This window comes from Chelonoidis abingdonii, chromosome 8, assembly GCF_003597395.2.
Source record: "Chelonoidis abingdonii isolate Lonesome George chromosome 8, CheloAbing_2.0, whole genome shotgun sequence".
NCBI classification, from domain to species: domain Eukaryota; kingdom Metazoa; phylum Chordata; order Testudines; family Testudinidae; genus Chelonoidis; species Chelonoidis abingdonii.
Window position 1 is genome coordinate 64,325,033 of NC_133776.1, and position 22,806 is coordinate 64,347,838.

Consider the following 22,806-nt stretch of genomic DNA (forward strand, 5'->3'; position numbering starts at 1 on the left):
GAGGTAAGAGTTGTGTGACTCTGCTCCAAGCACGGTGACAGCTAGAGGCCTGTGACCTAATTAGAGGGCCCTCCAAGAGGGCATCAGAGATGCAGTTACCTCAGAACTGTGCCACCAATGTAAGGCCCTAAGATACAAACACATCCCTGGGCACATAGGCACCGACTTCTGTTGGCGCCAGTGGGTGCTCAACCCCCTCTGCCCCGCCCATCCCACCCCTGCCCTAAAGTCCCCGCCCCCAACTCCGCCCCCCTCCCGCCCCTATTCCAACCCCTCTCCAAATCCCCACCCCGGCCCTGCCTCCTCCCCTGAGCATTCCCGCTCCTCTCCCCTCCTTCCCAGAGCTTGTTACACTGTGAAACAGCTGCTTTGCGGTGGCAAGCGCTGGGAGGTAGGTAGAGAAGCAGGGACCCAGCACGCTCAGGGGAGGAGGCGGAGGTGGAGGTGAGGTGGGGTGGGGAGCGGAGCTTGGCTGCCGGTGGGTGCAGAGCACCCACTAATTTTTCCCCATGGGTGCTCCAGCCCCAGAGCACCCACGGAGTTGGCGCCTATGCCTGGGTTTCCAAACGAATCAGCCCTGCAGAGGAAGAAGTGCCCTCTGATAGATTCCTGTAACTCCTCAGACTAATTAGCATTAGCTGGAGGCAGTTATAGGTCAGAGGAAGCAGGCATATTGACTGACCTCGTTAAGTGACAAACACAGCAGGTAAGGGTGTCAAATAGCCTAAAAGCACAAAACATCCCCATTGCGAAAATGAAAAAGCAAATCTCATGACATGCATGCAACATAAATCCCACGAGTGTACATCACGCACCCATCACAGGCATGCAACATAGATCCCATGATGAGCATGCATCACCAACCCATCACAGGCATGCAACACGAATCCCACCACATGCATCCAGCAGAAATCCCATGACCAATGCGTGCCATGGTTTGGTTTCTGCTTCCTCTTCCTCAGCCAAGGGATTGGAAGGCAAACATAAAATTGTCTCTGCTGCTGGGTCAGTGAGTGACATGGATAATGGCCTCCATTAAAGACAAAGGGAAGATGCAGCATGAGCCTTTCCTAGTGTAACTGTCCATCCGAACCCATCACCCTATGACCTATTTATCGGAACAGCACAGCGGAGTCGTTTGAAAACCTCTTCCATTCATTTCCTTATGCTTGGTGCTCCATTGCTTGGGAATTAGAAGCACAGCACATGCCAGTGTCATTGGGCCCAATCCGTCAGTGGTCCTGATCTCAGCACCTCGTAGGATCAAGAGCTCAGGGACTACTGATGATGTTTTGCCTTGAATGTTTTCTGGCCAGAATTGGAAGATCTTTGAGATAATGCACATACACCCCCAACCCATTCCATCAGCCAGGCCAGGATGCTCAGGCTCAATAAGTTGCATAAACACTGTCACGCTTCAGTTCTGCACATTCACAGGCAACGAATTCCCACAAACCTGAAAGTGCGAGATAACCAGGTCTGTACTGGTAAGAGAGGCAGGGCGGGGGTCGGTAGTGCAAGGACAAAGAACCTCTCACTCCCGCTCCTCTTGCAATAAGAAGGCAGAAGATCCAGACTGGATTTTGAGACCTTCTGGAAACAACTCCTTGCTGCGATGCTGGATCTGAAGTCAACCAGTTGATGTCCTCTATCCCCTCCTTTGGAGAACATGTTGCCTCTTCTGGGCTAGTCCCATACAAAGGAGGCATCTTTTTTCTCACCCTATGATTCTCTCTTTCCTTCTTTCCAACAAGAACCCCTCCCACCCCCAAAATGCGCTATACATTTCAGGAATCTTCTCTCCTCCAGTAAATTCTCTAAGCCCCGTTCTGCTCCAATTCTAGAGTAACTGAACCCGGTGGAATAAGCAAGAGCTGAATTAGGCTCTCTGTTTCCATGGCACTGGAATGGTGAGATTAGAGTCTCGGTCACAGCAGCACACTGTAAGGAATGGAATCTTTCGGCCTGTGACTTAACTGTTATTGTTCTCTAGGGTACGCCCATACTGCGGGGGGGGAGCCAGCCTCCCAGCCCAGACAGACAGACTCGTGCTAGCACGTTAAAAATAGCTGTGTGGATGTTGTAGTTGAGATCAGAGGGCTACCCAGAGTTTGCACCGGTACCGCAACATGCACACTGCTCTTTTTAGCATACTAGCGTGAGACCGGCTTTGTGGGTACATCTACGCTGGAGACGAGGTGATCGCTTCCAACTTGGGTAGATGTAATTGCGCTAGCTGTGACTGAGCTAGCGTGCTAAAGAGAGCAATGTTGCCATGGTGGCATGGGAGGAGGGATGAGCTAGCCACCCTGAGCATTATCCCATCTGAGACCCTAGGCATGGACCATCCCGCTGCCCAAACAGGTTTAGCATGCTAGCTCAACCGACGCTAGTGAGCATACGTCCACCCACAGTGGCAATTACACCTCCAGCTCACGTGTGGACATACCCACAGACATGGCAAGACGAGGAAGAGGTGTGACAAAAGCCACCTGAAAGCAGAATGCTCCTAGAAGGGTTCTCTCCTTACGCATGCCAGGAATCACAGAGAAGTGGGCATTACCCAAGCCTTCCCAGGGAGGTGAGTACGCAGTGCTCTGCTGCTGCTCCCACAACATGCCTGCAACCTGCAGTGTACCAGGAGAAGAATGCAAGCACAGGAGCAGCTGGCTCACAACGCAGGTCTTCAAACAACTTCAAATAACTTCACTCCCCACTAGAGAGGCTGTTACTAGCGTGGGTTGGAAAATATGCATCAGGCCCACTTTTCCCTGGAACATGCTGTTTCTACTACACCAAAATATTTCACATCCTTGCACAGATTGTGATGAAACTGCATTTTGAAAAATAAAAATAGGAAAAAGCCTTTTTTAAAGTGTTGGAACTTCCCCTTTCGATATTTCCAGAGCAAAAAGCTTCTGGGTTTTCATTTTGAAATGGCATTAGTTTACATATTTTAAACAATAAAATACAATTAAGTAAGGGTCAAAAGCAAAACAAAATGTTTTCATTGACCCCCAAATGGATTTTTTTTTCAGAATTTTGTTTTGCAAAAAAAAAAAGTCAATCATAATTTTGGACTTTCCCAAATTGAGATGAAAAAAAATTTAATATCTGGAATTTTTTTGTGGGATGGAAAACCATTTTTGGACCAGCTCTAGCTATTTGCATGCATGATTGCTATGCTTGTCCCTGGGCTGACTGAGGAAAGTGCAGGTGAGGACTCAGTGATGTGCTAACCTAGTCACCCATTAGGTTCTCCTCAATTACATGAAAAGTCAATGACCTGCTGCTTTAATGTCAATCATTTCCTCTTGGCCTGCCACAAAGAGAAAAAGGATTTAACCCTTTCACTGGCTCACTGCCAAGTGCTTAGCTTGAAATGGGGTTATGGGCAGTAACAATACTTGGGGTGTCTAGATACTGCAGGGAGACACACTCCAGAAATGATTATACTGACAAAGCCTTTAGTATTTTCTGTCAGGGAATCCCCAAGCTTTTTATAGACCAAATGAATTCATCCTCTCAACTCCCAGTAAGTATCAGATCCATTTTTCCAGAGGAAACTGAGGCTCAGAGAGGTGAATTGACTTGCCCCAGACTAGATAGCAGGTCAGCTGTAGAGGCAGGAGCAGAACCCAAACTTATTGGGCTTTGGCCACCATATCGTAGTGTGCCCCGCCCCACCCTGCCCCAAAAAATGGAGAAAAGAAAAAAGAAAAATAAAATTTTCATTTCCAATTTTATCATCAAAAAAATCCCTGAACAGTTTTGTACAAAACCATATCATACCATTTCGTTTCTTTTGAAATTTCTCTTAAAAATTAAAATGTCATTTTCGAGTCACGTGGATGACTTACGCACCACGTGATCCTTAGCGTCTCCAAACAGACGTCCAAAAAGAGAAGCAGTGACCAGGATGGCTATCCACTACGACCTGGGCTGACATCCACCAATTCAATTCATGCTGGCCACCAAACAGGAACAATTTGGTGCTGCTGTCTCAGTCTAGATTCAAACCAGTGCCCTAGAGGTAGAATGTTCTATAAAACCAAGATCACATCCTTTCTCCGGGACCATCCAGTCAGTCCAATTTAGTCCCTTTTAGACATGAAAATTTAAAGCATCCTTTCATCATGAATTCTTGTGTTTTAAAAACTGACTAATCTGGGGATACACACAAACCAATGGCTTGTGCTCCCCCTGCCGTTTCAGCAGCAACAGTAAGCAATGATTACAGTACCTAGAATTGTGCTGCAGTTGCTGGCTTGATGATTAGGTGCTGTGTAAGCTAAACTCATTAACTAACAAACAGCCATAGCAACATCAGGTGTTTGATTCCCTCCCTCGTGCCTGAGTGCTGAAATGTCTGCTAAAAACAGGAAGAGATTATTATGTTGGTAGTGAGGGGAAAGAGCCATTCGGCATTCCTCCAGGTTTTTGATCACTCCAATCCAACATATTTGCCATCGGGTGCTTGCCATGATACCAGAGCCTGATGAAGTGAATGGGAAGTCATCAACAGTCTTTCATTCAGGCCCCTTTATGATGATGATGGTTTATTGTAGTAGTGCCTAGGGGCTGATGGTCAAGAGGCCCCTATTATAGTAATCACTGGACAAACACAAATCCTGCCTCAAAGAGCTTTCAGTCTCAACAGATAAGGAAGACAAAGGGCAGGGGAAAGGGAAATAGCAGACAAGGCCCTTAACCATGAGTGTAGCTTTACTCACCCAAGTAGACCCACAGAATCCAGTGAGACAACTGATGAGAATAAAGTTACACAGGTGCTAAAGCGATACAGATTCTGGACCTCCGTGTGTTTAGTGAGGCTTCCCTCTAGTGGCTATGTCACATACAAGATTCAGGACTGGTGCAAGCAAAAGAAGCTCTTCTTTAGTTTCAATAAGAGAGACGTTTTGTTTGGAAGCTGAAGGACTAGGGTTCTAATCCCACCTCTTCAAGTGTGTGTGTGACAGCAGCCCAGGTCCAGCTCCACAAAGGTATGTAAGCTCCTAACGTCCATGGAAATCAGCAGAAGTTAGGAGCTAACTTCTAAACACCTTTGTGGATGTGGACCCAAGTCTGTTGTCTGCAGGCATGGATCTGTTACAGTACAACCGCTTTCCCCTCGTGCACACGCACCTGCTAGGAACACAGTTTCCAAGCTCCTAAAAAGGAATTACCAACCATAGGAAGGAAAGACATCAATCAGAAGCCATGACAAGTTCTTGGCAGCATCCCTTTAAAAATGCGTGTTATAAATAGAATGTATTTATATACAGATTTGGTTCAGTATCAGCATTTATTGTCCCTTTAGTTAAATATTGACCTGTACAAATATTTGCATCTCTGATCGTTCAGTCTTGATATTGACCTCAACTGAAGTCAGTTTCTGTTTGTTGCCTCATTTGTTCTAGAACTCTCTGAGCATAAGAATTAGTGATAGCACAGGCAGTCCAGCCTACCAGGAGAAAAGTCTGAGATTTTTCCTTTCAAGCAACTCCACATACCCAACAGAGGGCCAAATACTCAGCCAGTGTATATCATCATAGCTCCAGGGCAATCAATGTGCCCAGATCCCCAGCTGGTGTAAATTGGCTACAGTTCCATTGATGTTAATGGGTCAAATTCTCAGCTGGCATAAATCAGCATCTCTCCACTACAACCTCCACTTAGTATCAACCCCAGCCAGCTAGCACAACTTTACAGGTGTTAAACTGTGTCTACACTATATGCTAACCGGGGATTCCAGCGGGGTTACCTACCTCAGGGTTGCTAACTCGATATAAAAAAGTCACGTTGTTCCCTAGTCTACACAAGGCCCCTGGGGTTATGACCCCAATACAGCTTTCTACCTCGAGTTAATGGATTGCCACTTAACTGGAGGTAGCTAACATGGTTGTAAACCCTAGGATGGGCACCTTACAAAGGTTTGTTCCAGGTTTGGGAGTTAGGAGCTTAAATACCTTTGAAGATCTGGGTCAAAGTTTCAGGGTAAACCCCACATATTTATGTCCTGCAACAAAGCGTATGGAGCGTCAGCAAAGGCATTAGCTTCCCTGATGTAGTTGTCGATGGTAGAAAACTTGTGCGTGCAAACCTGCAGAGCCTGAGAAAACCGCTCAAAAGCCTGAAGTCGGGCAGAGGTGCTCAGCTTTTGCGGGCAGGATGGGCGAAATTTCCTAATGAGTGCTATTTTTCAGAAATCCGCTGCTAGCTTCGATGAGGCTGGTGCACAGAGAAGACCCAGTCCAAATCCAAGCTCTAAACCCTAAGTCCAAGCTCCAGCATCTACCAAACAGAAAATGAGAGGACACATTTGACTAGGGCTTTGAGAAAGGGAGCAGAAACAACCATGAATCCATAACTGGCTTGTTAAGACCTCCCTTAGCAGCCCAACAGGCCCTCGGCTTGGATCGAGCTCTTGTTCTGTGTTACACGTGGTGAACTGAACCTGGGCTATTGCCACTGATGGAGTCTGTATCTATGGAAAACAACCTAGTCTTCTTAATGAAGTATTCCAGATAAGTGACCAGACTGAGGGGCACCTCCTATCAGACATTAGCACTACTGCAGACTCTGCTATCCCCAAGTTGAAGAGGACTCCGTACCTGTCCAACATTATTCAATCTAGGCCAAAAGGGACTTCTGTGACTATCTACTCTGACCTCTTGTGTAGCACAGGTCCTGCGGCTCTCCTGAATTAACTCCTGCTGGAACTAGAGCAATCTTTTAATGCAGGGTTTATTAAGTAACCTTTTTTCTCCACCGTTATGATTCTTGGACAATTCCAGGGCTGGCTACTTTGGCCATTTCTTAGCAGCAACCCTGCTCCGGATCTGTTATTGCCCTGATCTATAGTATCTTCTCCCATCTCACTGTGGAAGATGTCTCTCCCTGACACACATGGCACAACTGTGAATGCTTCTGGCTGGTCCTCCAGAGCTAACAAACAACACTTCTCAAGCAGAATAGACAGCTAAGGGAGTTGGAAGACAGGCAGTGAAGCCTTCTCAGAATTTATCGCTCCCCAGGCGAAGCCCCTCAGGAGAAACCATGGCGTTAACCTTGGAGGCTTGCGTTTGGGAAGGCAGGAAATCACTGCTCAGACTTTCCAAAGGAATCGTTTCCAGTGTAAGTTCAGGATCTTGTAATCTTAGCTAAAACAGGTCACTATGGGCCTGATTCCCAGCCTACCCAAGTCAACTGGCATCTTCTCTGCCCCAAGCCCTGGCAGAGTGCAAATCAGCAGAGCGTTGGTGTAGATGCACTGAGCTGCATGGAGTCAAAGCCTTCGATGCCTTCAACCACCTGTGATAGGGACCATTATAGCACTGCAGCCAGCTGGAGTTTACCACGCTTCTGTTATTAGTTATTTTTCAGCCCCCACCAAGACCAGGGCCCCATCATGCTGGGGGCTGTACGCACACACCATGACAGATAGCTCCTGCCCCCATGAGCTTAGTCTAAACAGACAGAGCAAGGCTGGGCAGAGAACCAAAACATACAAAAACTTGCCCAAGAGCACAGCCCAGAACAGAACCCCACAATGTCTCCTGACATCCCAGCCAGTGGCCTGCCCACTAGACTACACTGCCTCTGCTCCAGTAGTGCTGCCTCATTAGAAACGTATTTACTTTAACACCAGTTTGGAAGCCATGTACCATATCCTTCCACTCGGAAAAGTAGTTCCTGGTGGAAGGATGAATCTAATATAAACAGTAAGTGGGGGAAGCTCACTGGGAGGTCAGATTCTGATCTCAGGCCAAATATGGAGTAGCTTCTCTGGATTCACACATTCCCTGGTGTAACTGCGACCAGACTCTGCCCCTGCCCCTTCTCGACAGCTGTCACCATATCTACTGCCCTGCGTTTTCTGTCTCAACTTTCCCCGTCCTTTAGCTCCTCCAGGTTCCTGGGCTCCTATGGCCCCTTGTCTCCTCCACCCCATGAGCCTGGTTGCCTTTTTCAGCCATGATTAATGGCCCAACAGCCTCTGCCAGCTCCTACTTTGCAAACTGGGAGTACGAACAAAATTCCATAGCTGCTGACTAGTATTTGCATTGGAAAGGTGGCCTGAAAAGGGGCCAGAAAGGGAATGTTCCTGGGGCGATGGAAGGGGAGGGGAGAGGGAGTTTAAAACTGCCACATCTCAAGCCTTCTTCTGCTTCCTCCCATCAACCCCCAGCTACAGCTTGATCCGAAGTCCACTGAAATCAACAGAAAGGCTCCCGTGGACTTCAGTGAGCGTTGGATTCAGGCCTGTAGTGAAGTACGGTAAGAGCCTTAATGCAGCCTAGTTCATCCTCCTGTCACGTGCTCCTGCAGTGCTGTTGCCTGCAGGCTGGCTAAGGCAACGGTTTCTCTATGAAGCACTGTTGCAAGGGGAATGCTAGGACAGAGCAGGAATTCACAGTTTTTCTTATGAAGCGGATGCTGGAGCTTTCAGGAACTTCTCAGGCTCTCCATGCTTTTCCTATGGCACTGGGAGCCCTCGAGGTTGGACCCAGCAGAACTGCACCAGCCCCTCTGCGCAAGGGGCTGTCCGCATACCAATTGGACAAGCGTATATGGTTTGTGGTCCACAGTTTGGCTTGGTGATATTTGAATATGAATAAACTACATTCATTGTGCTGAATGAACAGAAGCACGATTCTTTCCCCATGGAAATCACGCCCTCTCTCCTCCTTCCTGTAAGGGCTAGTTCAGATCTGAACTCCAGGGCCTGATTCCCCTTTTGTTTAAATCCATCCCTTTCACAGGATTTACACCTGATTACAGCTGGTTGGGAATTTCTGACAAAAGATTTTTGTTAAAAAAAACCAACGTCCCAGTTTGTGGAAACCGAACCATTTTGCAGGAAAGGGTCAGCTCTGACTAACGTTTCCACTTGAAACGTTTCAAAGTCGTCAACATTTGTTGTTTTGCCATTTTCTAAACAAATCATTTCACTTTCCCAGTTCAAAATGACTTCACTTTCAAATTTTAGCTAAGAATAGTACCAAGAAAAGTTAAATGATTGGAGGCAAAATGAAACGTTTTGAAATGATCAGAATGAAACACTTCAATAGACCTGAACCAATTTTTTCTAAGGTTTTTCAGTGCATTAAAACTTTCAAACTTTTGACTTCTCCTTCCATGGGAAATGTTTCCAAAATCCTGAAAACATTCGCAGGATGGGAAAAACATTTTCTCCTTTGCTTCTGATCTACACCAGCATGAGAGGAGAATAAGGCCCATAAATATTTGCCCAGTACAGCAAAATAAAAAGCAAATCTCAATTTGTGTTGGCAGACAACAGGCAGCCTGGTTCTCCCATCCCTTCCCAGGTCTTTGCTTCCATCTCTGCAGAGTCAGGATCTGCTCCAGCATATATGGGAAGTGCAACAGCTTACCAGGGCTGCCAGCACCACACGACATATGAAATTTACCCATCTGTGGCATATCATGGTAACGGCATGCACACGCCGAGCTCAGACGTATGCATGTTTCTACAGCACAGTCAGGCCTAGGGTGACCTATATCCCTGCTTTCTCAGCCAGTGAGCATATGCAGAGTCACACACATTTCGATCAATAGTGCCAAGTATATTAGCAGATTAAATGGCATTTACAAATAAATGACCGAGACATCAATCCTGTGGAAATGACTCCCACTGGCCAAATTCTGTTCCTATTTACACAGGTGCAAATCTGTGATTCCAGTGGGAGCACTGGGGCTAAGTACTAGTGGAGTACTTAGGTGTAACTAAAGGCAGCATTTGGCCCTTACAAATCATTATGTATCACGAGTTTCTCTAGCTAATGAGCATAAATCTAATTTTCCATTGCCTCAGCAAATGGCCACATTATGTCATGATGTAGCAATGCAATGGTACCACAAATTGATGCAATGCTGAGGCATCAAGACCTCTGAACTAAACCAGTGACTCTTCAACTGCCCTTCAAGCCAGACAGAACCTTGAAAATGGAACTGTCCCATTAATTAATTTCATCCACAGCCTCATCCTACTGCCCTGCACAGTGTGTGGCGGCACAATGGTCTGCATAACATGCATTCACTTATGAGGATTATTTTTGTACTACCCTAGCACCGATGGGACCTATCTGTGCTGGGTGCTGTACAAACAGAGGACAAAAAAAATTGGTCCTTACCCCAGAAAACCTGCAATCTATTCCCTACTAAAATACAGTCCTGTGAACCAGCCCCTAAGAGCAGAGGTGGTTGCAGCTGTCAAACCCCATGAAAAGCCAGCAGTGCATGTAGATACCGGGGGGAGAAGCCTACAAAATAGTTAGTGAAATCTGGGAAAGGATCAAGTGGTTAAAACCATACTTGTCTCATTATTTACAGTGGTGAAGGACTAGCCAGCTCCCTGAGCACTGAAGTCATCGGCTGATCAGCGACACCTTGCACACGGCTTTTGTGAAAAGGTCCTGGGAAAGCCCATTATCAGGTGCCTTGATCTGGAGTGCCAATAATGGCTCAGTCCACCAGCCAAGGAAACAACCTGAGAACATCTTGTTCCAGCACCATTTCATTTCCTTGAACTCCTTCCTGCTACCACGTCTGCTCCCTTCTGTCCCACATTTCACAACCCCAGGCCTCCTTGTGGAGTGGAAGGGGGGCGCTCCGAGCAGCGGGGGAAGCAAGTGAGACTCAGGATGGATCAGAAAAGGGGAGCTCAGATCAGCATAGGTGGAGCTAAAGGGAGCTCCAAGCACTGCAGTGGTAGGGGCCACACTGAGGGAGCTTGGAGCATCAGATATAGACAGGACTCAGGAGCAAGCTTCCCACTAGAGCCGGGTGCATTTTTTTTCAACAAATTGGGGGGTTTTTAAGCCAAAAAATGCATTTTCTGGGGTCCAAAACTATTTGCCGACTTCAGGTGAAATTCAACAAACAGTTTTGGTTAGGGGAGAAAAAAAAAATCGCAGAAGAGCCAAAGTATTTTGTACTGACTTTTCAATTCATAGTGCTGTTTTGATTTTAAACTTGGCTAGTTTTAAAGGGAGAAAAGGGCACGCAATGTCCAAAACAAAGCAAAAAAACTCAAAGAAATTTCCTTTCAGGCTACTTGAAACATTTCGCTCGACGCAAAACGAATTTTTTTCAATTTGACAAAAAAAAAAAAAAAAAGATTTTTTTTCTTCCAATTGAACCAGATTTCCGAGTGTTTCTTTTCATTTCAGCCCCTGAACCAAAAAATCCATCACTTGCTCAGCCCTACTTCCCATGGTGTCACTAGGGGATCTCTCAGAGCACTGGGGGCCTTCTCCTTTATTCCCCTTTGAATCCCATGACCCACGTCACAGCGTCCTTCCCTCACACGGGGTATGGGGCCCTTTGCATTGACTTCAACAGGGGTCAGCTCAGGCGCCCAAAGAGCTGCTCAAGACCATCCATGCTTGATTGCAGAGCAAACGGAGGTGCTGTCTTCCCCTTGAGAGTGAGAATGGTCCCTCCATACCACAGCCAGCCTGGGTGAAGCACCCAACCACACCCACACACATCAGGGGCTTGCTGTTACCCACTGCTGTTGTTTGGTGCTGTACACTTCAGTGCATGTATTTCTAGCTCCAGAGAAATGATTACCGAGAGAGATCATCAAACCCAACCTCTGGTCTCCTACTGCCCTGTTCAACCACAATCAGCGCACCGGGTACCACACACCCACGGACGTCACTCTGCCAATGCAGCCCAAAGCTCCCAGCACACGATAAATGGGCACAGATGCTGTTGGAGTCATCTGACAGCAGGCATGCCACAGCATGTGCTAACAGCAGGGAAGAGGTTAATAAGACAGGTGGGTGTCTTATAGGGTACATCTACACAGCAGCTGAGAGGTAAATTCCAGTGTGGGTAGATGTTCACGCACTAGCTCTGCTCAAGCTACTTACTACAAGTAGCAGTGTGAGCATGGTGGCACCAGATACAATCCTGTCCGACCCCCTCTCTCTCCTAAGTACATACTGCCACACTGCTACACTTAGGCACTTGCTCAAACAGAGCTAGCGCGTGCCTGTCTACCTGAGCTGGAATTTACGCCTCGCAGCTGCTGTGTAGACATTGAGCCTTTGCCATCACTTACACAGATGTAAATTCAAAGTGACACTAGTTACTCTGACACTGATGTCAGAGGAGTGACCCTGGACTTATACCATGTGGAATCTGGCTCTTTAGCTGGGTGGCCAGCACAAGCCATTGAATTCCCTCGATCGTTCCTATAATCCACTGGCAATTGCCACTAGCTTGTACAATCTGAACCACTCTATTTTAACCCAGGGTCATTAAGCCCTTCGTGCCCTCACTGGTGTCCCCTAGAACTTCTTCCAGGTGATCAGAGCCATCAGGGCAGAGTAGGAAGAGGCACAGGACCCATCTGCTATTCAGAATGGAAGGCATTAAACTCCATCCTCACCTCCCATGGCTACATGTTCACTTCCTCCTGGAAGCTCTGCCTGAGTGTGGAAACCTGAGCTCTTTTCACATGATCTCATTCCTCTTGGCACGGACCCAGACACGGCTGATTTCACTGCAGGATCCGGGCAGGAGCAAGAAATTACATCAGGCCACAAGGAAATCAAAAGGGGAGCTCCTTGTGCAATCAGACGGCCCCACCCTGCTCCCATGCGAGGCAATGGCAAAACTTCTGACAAGGAGCAGGATCAGGCCCAACATGCAGTGAGGGGGCTGGGTGTCTTAGGGGATTGGCAAGGAGATATGGAGCTTCTTACCTACCACTAGTTCAAACCCAGCCCAGGGTGATGAAGATCACCAGCAGGTATCAGAGGTGTGTCAATGACTTATGTGACTGTCTCTCAGGCTGATTTCTGGTGACTTGGTCTCTAGCCACATCACCAAAACCACCATCCATCTTGCATTCTCACTTTTAAGGTATGTCTGCACGACAGTATAAGCCCAGAATTCGAACTCAGGCTCAAGCATAATTCTACTTCCATCTACATGCAAATTGTGCTAACCCAGGACTTCATGGGGGTGGAGGATCTGAGCCTGAGACATGCCAGGACCCAGGGTTCAAGCCCTATCACTTTGCAGTGTAGACGCAGCCCCACTGGACTCCTGTGCTAGTAGCCTGCCAAAAGTATCCCATAATCCCATGGGCTGACTTTCCTTGTCCTCTACACAATCAAATTTTCCCACATTGCATCATGACCAAAGGGCTAGAGCAGCCACATTTTGGGAGGGCGCTAAGAAGTCTGGGATATGGGTGGATGGACTCAGGCCCACATGATGCAATGTAGACACTGGAACCCCAGGTTGGGACCCAGGATTCAACCATTCTTAATCTGTGGTTACAAATGAGTGTAGACACTCAAGCCCCAGGATAACAAACCCAGCATCTGCTACTTGAGTTCTACTAACCCTGGACTTACACTGCAGTGTAGACGCACAGAGATGGCAGAGGTGAGGCACTGAGTAGTGGAGCGGGGCGCTTGTCATGCTCTAACTGCCCTGAGCTGTAAACAGAGGTCTCCCGAATTGTCCGCCAAGCATCTGATGTGCATTGGCAGGTCATTTATGATGTAAACCACAGCAAGGAGGAAAGGAAAGAGCAGGGCCAGCCAAAGCAGATTGTTACGGGAGTGACCTGATCTGTCTATGTGTGGAGTCTCAGGGCACTTTGGAATGGGGAGTACTTGCTGTTAATTACAAAGGCCCAGATATTGTGGGTGCCAGCTGCTGGGAAAAGGCAGTGGATTTTAAGGTCAGAGGGGACCTTCAGAGCCTCCAGTCTGACTTGTATATCAGAGGCCATTAACACCACCCAAGCATATCAGGTCCAATGGCCAGAATTAGACCAAAGTATCACAGCTTCCAGGAGACTCTATTTCGGGCCACAGGCAGAGAAAAGGAGGGACTGAGGTGCCCCAGCACTCAAGACCCCTGCAATGCCAGGGAATTGATCAAGTGAGATAAGTGCAGCTATTCTGCCAGCGCAGGAATGGCTGGTGGGTGAGGGAAGAGCATGGCTGAGAGCACTTTGCTGAGCCTCTCTTCCCACCACTGGCATAGACTGCACACCACAGCTGGTGGGGTTGGCTGTGGCTACACCCCATTGTCCGCAGACCACGCTTGGGGTTGCAGAAGAACTGGCTCTTCTCCACTAGTTCACAAGCCAGTTGTGTTGCTGCCTGGGGATAAGAGAGGGGATCCCCGACTCTTGTTCCTCACGTGCTCTGTTGCACTGAGTACAGATGGGGGCTGTCACTAGAGATGGGCTCAAGCCGTGAGTTCTGAATGGGGATCTGGACCCTGAGCCAAGTTGACAGGAGCTCAGATCTGATGCTTTGGGCAGGGCCCATCACTCGTTGCCACCTTGCTGACAACTTGAACTGGTCGGAAAATGGCATTTCTTCCCCTCAGAAACATTCAAACAAAAGAAACAATTTTCATTGTTTGAAATTTTCTACAGACTTTTTTGATTTTTCGTCAAAATGAAAGTTTGCTTTCAAACAGAGTTCCCCTTTGATTCTATCTGATTCCAGCTGAAATGAAAACAATCTCCCTTTTCTCCTCCCATTTTTTGTTTACCTGGAAAAAGGCAAACGGGGGGAATAAAATAAGAACATCAAAAATGTTTTAGTTCAATTCAAATCAAAATGACTTTTTTTGTTTGAACTTTAAAAAAATCAGAAAACATAGACGGATCCCAACATCTTTTGTGACAACTTCCATATTGAGCCAAAAGCTGTTTTTCAAGGATAAAACTTTCCAATGGAAAAAACTGGCCGTAGCTAGAGAGATCATAATGCAGAGGCATTAGCTTCTGTCCCATGTCAGGAAGAAGCCATGGGGAAGACTCGCTTTGCGTGCTCTGAGATGCCATGTTAACTATCGTCTTGGTCTGTTATTGCCCTGGTGACTCATTCACTGGGAGTAACCTTTTTAATAAATTCCCATCAAGTAGCTCTGAAAACCCCCTTTGCCTGAAGCAAGGATCTCCCAAACTTCCATTTATTCAGCTACCATCCATGAGACAACTTTGAACTCTCTCTCTTCCTCATTGAGAGCTAACAAACAGAAGTGTTTCTCCACACAGATGGCTGCCTCATGGGACATCCTGTCCTGCGAGATCCCAGAGCCTGATACTGAGGCTGGAGGATTTTATCACTAGGCTGAGAATTCATGCCCATGGCCCTTCTCTCCACATACACAGTATCACATGGTTAACTAGGAATTTGTAGATCTAGGTACTGCTCTGGCCCTCATAAGGCGATAGTGTCTGAGCAACTAACACGCATTAATGGATTTATCTTCAAAACATCCTTTTGATGATAGGAAGCATGATCCATCCCTGTTTTATAGATGGGGAAACTGAGGCCCATGGAGCTGAAGTCACACTAGAACTGAACCCCCCGCTTCTATATGCTAGTGTGTTGCCCTATCCGCTAGCCTCACCCTTTCTGCCTCTCACATACCTCTGGATCATTAGGGAAGAGACATTAGGTATAAAAATCCATGGCAGTGAGTCAGAGCCCAGATCTACATTAGCAGTGCAGATGTTCCTATTTGGGCTGGAGGTTGGGCTCTGAAACCTGGGGGATGGATCTCAGATCCTGAAGTCTGGTCTGAGCGGAAACACCTACAAACCTGGATGCTGAGATGGGTTCTTGTTTTATTTTGTTTTTTTACAATGTAGACATATCCACTGGGTTTGATTGTCCAGGTGTCTGACCCAGCATGGGAAATCCGATGTGTCCGTTAAAGTGGAGACAGGAATATAGACTAAATGGCCCAAGATTCATACTGTTCTGCAGTATCCCGGATGGCTGGCAGAACGGAGATTTGATTGGCTAGAGTCCCACAGTGACAGAAACTGCCAGGAACGAGATGTTGTGAAAGGGGATGTGGCTGCCATTCTGCACTGCTCAGCCACTGCTGATACCAGATGCTGCTGAGGAGAGAGGGTGAGGAGAGTCAATTTAAAACAAGCCAGAGACGCTAGCTCTGTTTGCCTTGGTGGTTCATTGGTAGCTCCCTTGATTAGTAACCTTGAGTCCAGCTGGCTAATCATCCTAACGCTTGGGTTATGACCACTTAATGAACAGCAATGTGGGGAGGGAGGGAAGCAAACTCCTCACTTGATTGAGGTCAAAGAACAAACTAATCAAGGGCTGATGCCTGTGTTTGCCAGCCTGGCTTTAAAAGAGGCTCCCAACTGTGCAATGCAGGAACCCCTGGAATAACAGACAGGCTGGTCAGGCGCTGCCACCACTAGACAGCAGGCAGAGCTACTTCACTCACATGCCAGCCCAGAAAATTCCTCCCTTCCTCCAGCCAACCTGAGCCTCCTCCTGCAAAGGGCCCCTTTTGGCCCTGAAAAGCCCCTGCGATGCCTTCCAGACCCAGGATCAGCTTGGTCTTTATAGCTCTATGCAACTGCTGCTATTGCCCCTTGGGACCCTGTTCCTGACCACGGCTGAGTGCCTATGAAAACCAAAGGCCACAAGGGTCGGGGATACAGCCATAGCCTGTCTTCTGCTCAGTGAAACTGATGAACTCTTGGCTGGGAAATCTAAAGTTAGCCCAGCTGGCTCTGGTTTGGCTTGTGGCATCCAGGTGGCACCATCCCTGTCCTCACAAGCTACCGGGCACCGAGCAGGCAAGCAGAGGGATAACAAGGTGCCATGTATGCACATTCATGTGGCTCCTGGGGGCTTGCAACCTCAACTCCCAGCAGAACTGCATTCTCACAAGCTGACTGACTCTGACTTCCAGGATGGGGGTAGGCTGGAGGTGGACTCTCTGAGGGCACTCCCTCAAAACGGACACGGGAGGTAACTAGGACACTGTAACATAGCCTGCTGAAGTCAACAGGCATCATTCCACTGACTTCAACAGGCACTGGATCAGGCCTACAGTCAGCAAACCATAATGCAAACCCCAGAGTTTTGGGAAACGTGGGGTGTTGGAAGTGTTGTGTTAAAACTGGGATTGATCACTTTAAATTCTCTGGGGTTTTCTTGGTCCTGCTTGTGGGCAAGCGGCTCTGTAAGGAAGTATGTGATCAAAGTCAGCCAGTCCACAGCAAGGACAGATGAGTTATGCCTCTCTGCCTTAGGGGAGTAGCCTGCTTTGTCTCTTGCTGTTTTTGGGGGGTGGGGGGAGATTGTGTTACCATTCTGAATTCTAAGAAATAAAGCAGTGTTAGGTTCCAATCTTCCAGCAAGAGGACTTCTGTTTTTATTGAACTTCCTTGTTTGTATGCCATGAATATCACAGGAAGCCCATGCTTCATCCTTACTCAAGAAAGTGCCAAAAGGTGTTCTGTATACAGGTATCAAGCTCCAGCCCACAGGGGGTAGGAGGGCATACATTCCCTGGCTGAGATATTACTGAGGTTTAGTGCCAGGGAACGGATAGATGAAAGGGAAATGATGTGTGTGGGAAAGAGGTTCCCCTGAATTCCTCCACTACAGCAAATCAATTGCTGCCAATATCCCACCTCCTTCCCAGGCCCTGCATTGGAAGATCATGCCAGAAAGAATCAGCCCCAGAGAGCCCATATCAAAAGGAAAAGTGGCACTTATGCTGGTGCAGAACTGGAGCAGCTCCTGAAACCAAGAGTATGTCTACGCTTGGAGCTGGGGTGTGATACCCAGCTCTGATTGAGTGGAGCTGTGGTGGTGCAAGCAGCATGAGGAGTTAACCGCCCAGAGTATGTGCCTTGTCTTTTGGACAGGACTGTACTCTGGGCAGCTAGCCCCTGATGCTGTTTGCACCGCTGCAGCTATGTTGCTATTTTTAGAATGGTAGATCAATAAGAGCTGGCGTAGGTATGTCTCCTCAAGCTGGAATCACCCCCTAGCTCGCAGCGTCAGCAAACCCTAAGAGACATCAGTGGGAGAAGTGAAACTGAAAATCAGAGCATTAATTTGGGTGCCCAACTATGGATCAAGGAGCCTAAAGTAAGACCTCATTTTGTAAAGTCTTGGTCTCTGGCCTCACACTGACTGAGATGAGAACCTGCCCCAGAATCATGATGGACCTTGTGCTTCACATCCTTTTTCGGTTCTTGAACTCAAGAGCTTGCCCCAGGACCCCCACAAATCTGACCTTTTCTTTTCTCAATTCAGGAAACCCTTCGGAATGAGCGCTGCTTTATGCAATGTCCCCAATGACATCCCTGAGCAGTGAGGGGAGAAGGCTAATTCCCGCCTGCACATCCCCGAGCCTGGATTTCCTGAGCTTACACCTTCTTCTGAACTTGAGGCAGGACTGTGACTGTGCTGCCTCCAGTCACTTTCGCCAGCTTCGTCTCAGCTTGCCTCAGGTTTAACCCAAGGGGCTTCCCCACGCTACACCCACCTGTCTCTAGTTCCCCGGAAGCTACTGGAATCATTGGGTAAAGTGCTGTCTAGTACTATGCAGGATCAGATGTAACAGTACAGATCAGCAATGGAGCTAACCCAGAATGAAGCCTAAACCAACCCCTGCTCCACGGACTGAAGGGAACACGCACAAAACCAAGACCCAAACTTCTTAGCCCATTAACAATCAAGACCCCTAAACTGGAGCCTTGACTCATGAACCCACCTCCCCACCAGATCCATTTACCGTGAGATCTGAACTGCATGACCCAAGCCCGTCCCTGTAAAAGTCAAAAAAGTTCTTCAAGGAAGTGAAAAGCAGAAATCGCTGTGTGCGTAGCAGTGCAAGCTATGATTTCATGGGTGAAATTCTGTTCTCATTGCAGTCAATGCCAAAACTCCCATTGGACAGCAGTGGGGCCAGGAGTCACAACAAGCAACCAAACAACTTTCCCTAGAGCTCTGCGGGGAGATAAAGGGCAGTTCACTCATTCTCCCCAGCATAGCAATCCTGTCTGCTCTGACTGGGAAGTGGGGAGAATGACTAGAATGTGACTCCCCATATTCGAAGTGTGTCCACGCGTGTGCATGCGCATTGTGTGGAAGGGGAGTGGGTAGGGTGGCGTGGTCTGTGATGTATGCTCTGTGTCTGGGAAAGGTGTGTGTATGCATGTGCATTGTGGGTTGGAGTGTGTGTGCATGCATGCATGTGTGTTGCGGGGGGGTATGCGTGTGCACATCCTCAGGAGGCAGAGCACTAAGGAAAGCATGTGTTGTAGCTAACAACCAGCTAGGACGTTGGCTCTGAAGTACTCTCCAGCTGTCTGTGGGAGTCCCGGGGTCACCAGGGGTGCCCCTGGCCTCAGATTAACGCCCCGGAAGTTGCTGAGGGATATCACAGAGTCTGGGCTGACTCAGCACTCAGAGCAGCCAGTGGTTCTGTTTGCAGTTGGGAGAGCAGGGGCAGCCCAAGATCTAGTGGGACCCAGCCTGCTGCAGAGGTGTGGCGGAGGGATGGGGATAGCACCTCCCTGTGGTTCTGCTCCTGGAGCAGGAGACGGGGCCAGCCCGGCATTCCCCTGCTGTCTCAGCGCTAGACCGTATCTTCCTGCCCATTTGTGCAGCGTCCTGATGCCTGCCCAGGGCATCCCCAGGCCAAAGAAAGAGACAGGGCCACCCCACAACATCCCCTCTTATCCTATTGCTGAAGGATGACATTGCTTCCCCACCCATCCCATTGCCAAAGTGGGAGATCTGACCAGCTTGCTGTGTCCCCCTCTGGTCCCACTGCTGGAGGGGGACACAGAGCAGCCCCCCACCCCGATCCTGCTGCTGGAGGGTGACAGCAGGCTGGCCTGCGAATTGCTGAGTCCATTTGTTACCTAACCCAATCCTTTGAGGGAATTGCATCAGTAATCCTTGGAGGAGGGTGGGGGGAAGAATCAACCAGATGGCTGGTACCTCTGGCCTCTGCCCTCTCTGCTCCCAGCTATGCTTTAAATTTAAATAATGGAGATCCAGTTCTAGGAGATGGGTGTAAGGGACCTTGAAAGGTCACCGAGTCCAGTCCCCTGCCTTCACTAGCAGGACTAAGTACTGATTTTGCCCCAGATCCCTAAGTGGCCCCCTCAAGGATTGAACTCAGAGCCTTGGGTTTAGCGGGCCAATGATCAAACCACTGAACTATCCCTCCCCCTAGGGTCTGAATGGCTCCATAGATGCATGCTTTGCTTTCTGGCCTCTAGCCCATTGCTATGGCACATGCCCTACTGATGATGGCAGTAATGGTGGTATGGAAAGCTGGAGCTTCCACAACCAACCTTCCCTCCTATGCCCAGTGAATTGTCTCACACTTCCCCAGCCCCACCCTCGCCAGGGGCTCTAAAGACAGAGGGAGGTGGGCCTGGTTGGCAGAGTAGAGACCCAATGGATGGGCTGCATGCCGCTCCCACCTGGACAGCAGAGAAATCACTGGCACAGTGCAAGGGCCAGCAGCAGAACACGCAAAGCCACCCAGGGAAAAGGCTGCAGGGAAAGGTTCCTCTCATTAGACTTAAAAACAAAGTTCCTAGAGCACCAGGTCACAGCAAAGAGGCTGTGAGTGGTGTCCACTCCTCCTAGCAACTTCATGTCATACTCTTTTTCTAATGCCAGCAGCCCTGAGCTAGCAGATCCTCAGACAGAATTCTGGCATGACTTGGAGGTGAGGATCAGAACTTCCTGGGGGATCGCTTGACCCAGAATTATTTTATTTGGTGGTTCTCCCTTCTCTGCCCACACAAAGTCAGGTCCAGGGCAATGGCGCACCACGCCCTGTCCTAAAAGAACCACGATCGCCCTCCTCCCCTCCCGCCACTCCCTTCCCAGGGCCCAACACACACTCATTCTAGTTCCCAGCGCCTGCAACAAGATGGCGCTGGGAAGGCACGCACCCAGGGTTAATTAGCCAGCTTAGCACTCTGACTTAGCAAGACACCACAGAGCAATGCCGACCTCCTCGCCTTCTGCACCACTTCTGGGAGCAACCAGGAAGGCTGCTCTAGGGAATGGCGGCAAATCACTAACAAGAGACACGGCTCCAAGACGTGGCCCATCCGAGCCTCAAAACCATGAGCCAAAGTCATTCAGATCCCAGAGTTCCTTTCATTGTCTCATGAAGACTCATTCTTTAGGGACAACTTGACCCTTGGTAGAACTCCACTGACATCAGGGAAGTTACACCAGGGGAGATTTGCCCCCTGCGTTTCACTTCTTTTCAAGAACTCCTTGAAGGATCATTTCCAAAACTCTCACTCCTTTCCACTTGGATTGTATGGGAGAAAGAAAGGGTGATGCGAACCTGCCTTAAAGGCAGGTGAAGGAACTACTGTCCGCTGGGAATCCTGCATTTCATCTCGAAAGAGCAAGGCGGCAATACAACAACCGTTGTAAAATGGTTCCCTAGCTTGCAGCAGGACACTGCCCATGTTTCACAACCGGCCCCGCAATTAGAGCGAGAGGGGTTGCTGCACTCAGAGCTTTTCAGCAACCTTCTCTGTCTGGGATCTTTGCTTGTGACTCTGGGGAGCGGGGCTGGAGGCTGATTTCCAGGCAGCTTATCCACTGCTTTATCTCTGGCCTTGCTGTTCACATAGGGAAGCAGCAGCGCTGGGGAATTTCAAGGAGAATTCCATTCTTGTCTCCACTAGTGTGATTTGAAAAATAGGAGCCTGAACTACAGGAAAGTATCCATTCCTGGAGCCTTTCCTTAGTGATCTTCTCTGTTTTACAAAAAGGACTCTCCTACCGCTCCTTTGAGATGAAAATCAAACTTCAACAAACTCTTATAGAACTTAAATGTTTCCACACTGGTTTCTTCCTATCACGGAACAAATGACTGGAGCTACGTCCCAGAGGATTGTTCACAACCCATTTGTTTCAAACCTGGCAGAAAACACTTTCTAAAATTCCCCCAAACAAAACAAAATCCAACTGCAATTTTTTTCCCTTTAAAAATCAGATCCACACCTTTATCATCTAATGACCGATGGATTCTTTCTGTCGAAAGTACATACTTTGAAATCTTTCCAGTCTAGCACTCACAGAAGGGGAATTTTCATAACTGTACTCTGATGGGCCAGATCCTCATCTGGTGTATTGCAGAGCAGTTCTGTGGACTTCAATGGAACTACACCAATTTGCACCAGCTGAGAACCCGGCCTTTTGTTTCCTCATGCTAGGCTGTTTTGCAAGCTGCAATTTCTGGGGAAGGGCTGTGTTCATTGGAAGTATTCTGATCTGGCTTTTTTCTGAACATTTATAGCACCAATTAAAAAAAAAAAAAACACACACAAAAATGTCAAATAATGAAAACCAACCTCTGAAAATCGACAGCCAGTACCTCATTATTCCACATCAATAAGGATACTGAGGTGTGAGGAGAGCTGTTAAGGCTTTCGCTTACCTGCGCCAACTCATGTTGGTTTTCCAAGATCCTTATAGCAGGTTTGATGTCTTCAAAGACCGAGGTGTCTTCAGCAGACTCCCCGGACATTGTGACTGGGTTTAATTGCGTAAACACTGTACTTTCTTCAAGATTTGGGGTGCTCAGAACCACCCCACTGCTGCTCATCCCTCCTGCAGTCAGTCCCCTTTCCCCTCCCTTCTTAGCGTGTTACAAACCAAAAACTAAAAAGAGAAAAAAAAAAAAAGGTTTTGGACAAAGCTGGAAGGGATTCAAGAACTCGGAAGCAAGCCTGTTGCTAATCCTTAGGAATCCAGGTGCACTGTAGCCTTAAGAAGTCTGATCTGTTACAGAAAAGTCTTACCTGTCCTGAAGTAGGAGGCACACTAACCTGGCAAACTTCAGCGACAGGCCGGCTGAGCCAATCAGGACTGGAGCTAACACTGCTCTGACCAATAAGCCAGCTGACATCTCTTTAAGGCAACACAAGATACAATGAGTACAGAGCCCTGCTTTCTGTGACTC

At 48.2% G+C, this 22,806-nt stretch overlaps 1 protein-coding gene across 2 annotated transcripts in view; it reads right to left on the minus strand.

The window, feature by feature from the left end:
- LOC116839976 (Krueppel-like factor 5) overlaps positions 1–22,603 on the minus strand; it is a 39,462-nt gene extending 16,859 nt beyond the window's left edge. For both annotated transcript variants that reach the window (XM_032806300.2, XM_032806299.2), the window contains exon 1: positions 22,282–22,603. In XM_032806300.2, coding sequence (XP_032662191.1) covers positions 22,282–22,449 — 168 coding nt within the window. In that variant the 5' untranslated portion in view covers positions 22,450–22,603. The remainder of the gene's footprint in view (positions 1–22,281) is intronic.
- Between the last annotated feature and the right edge of the window lie 203 nt (positions 22,604–22,806).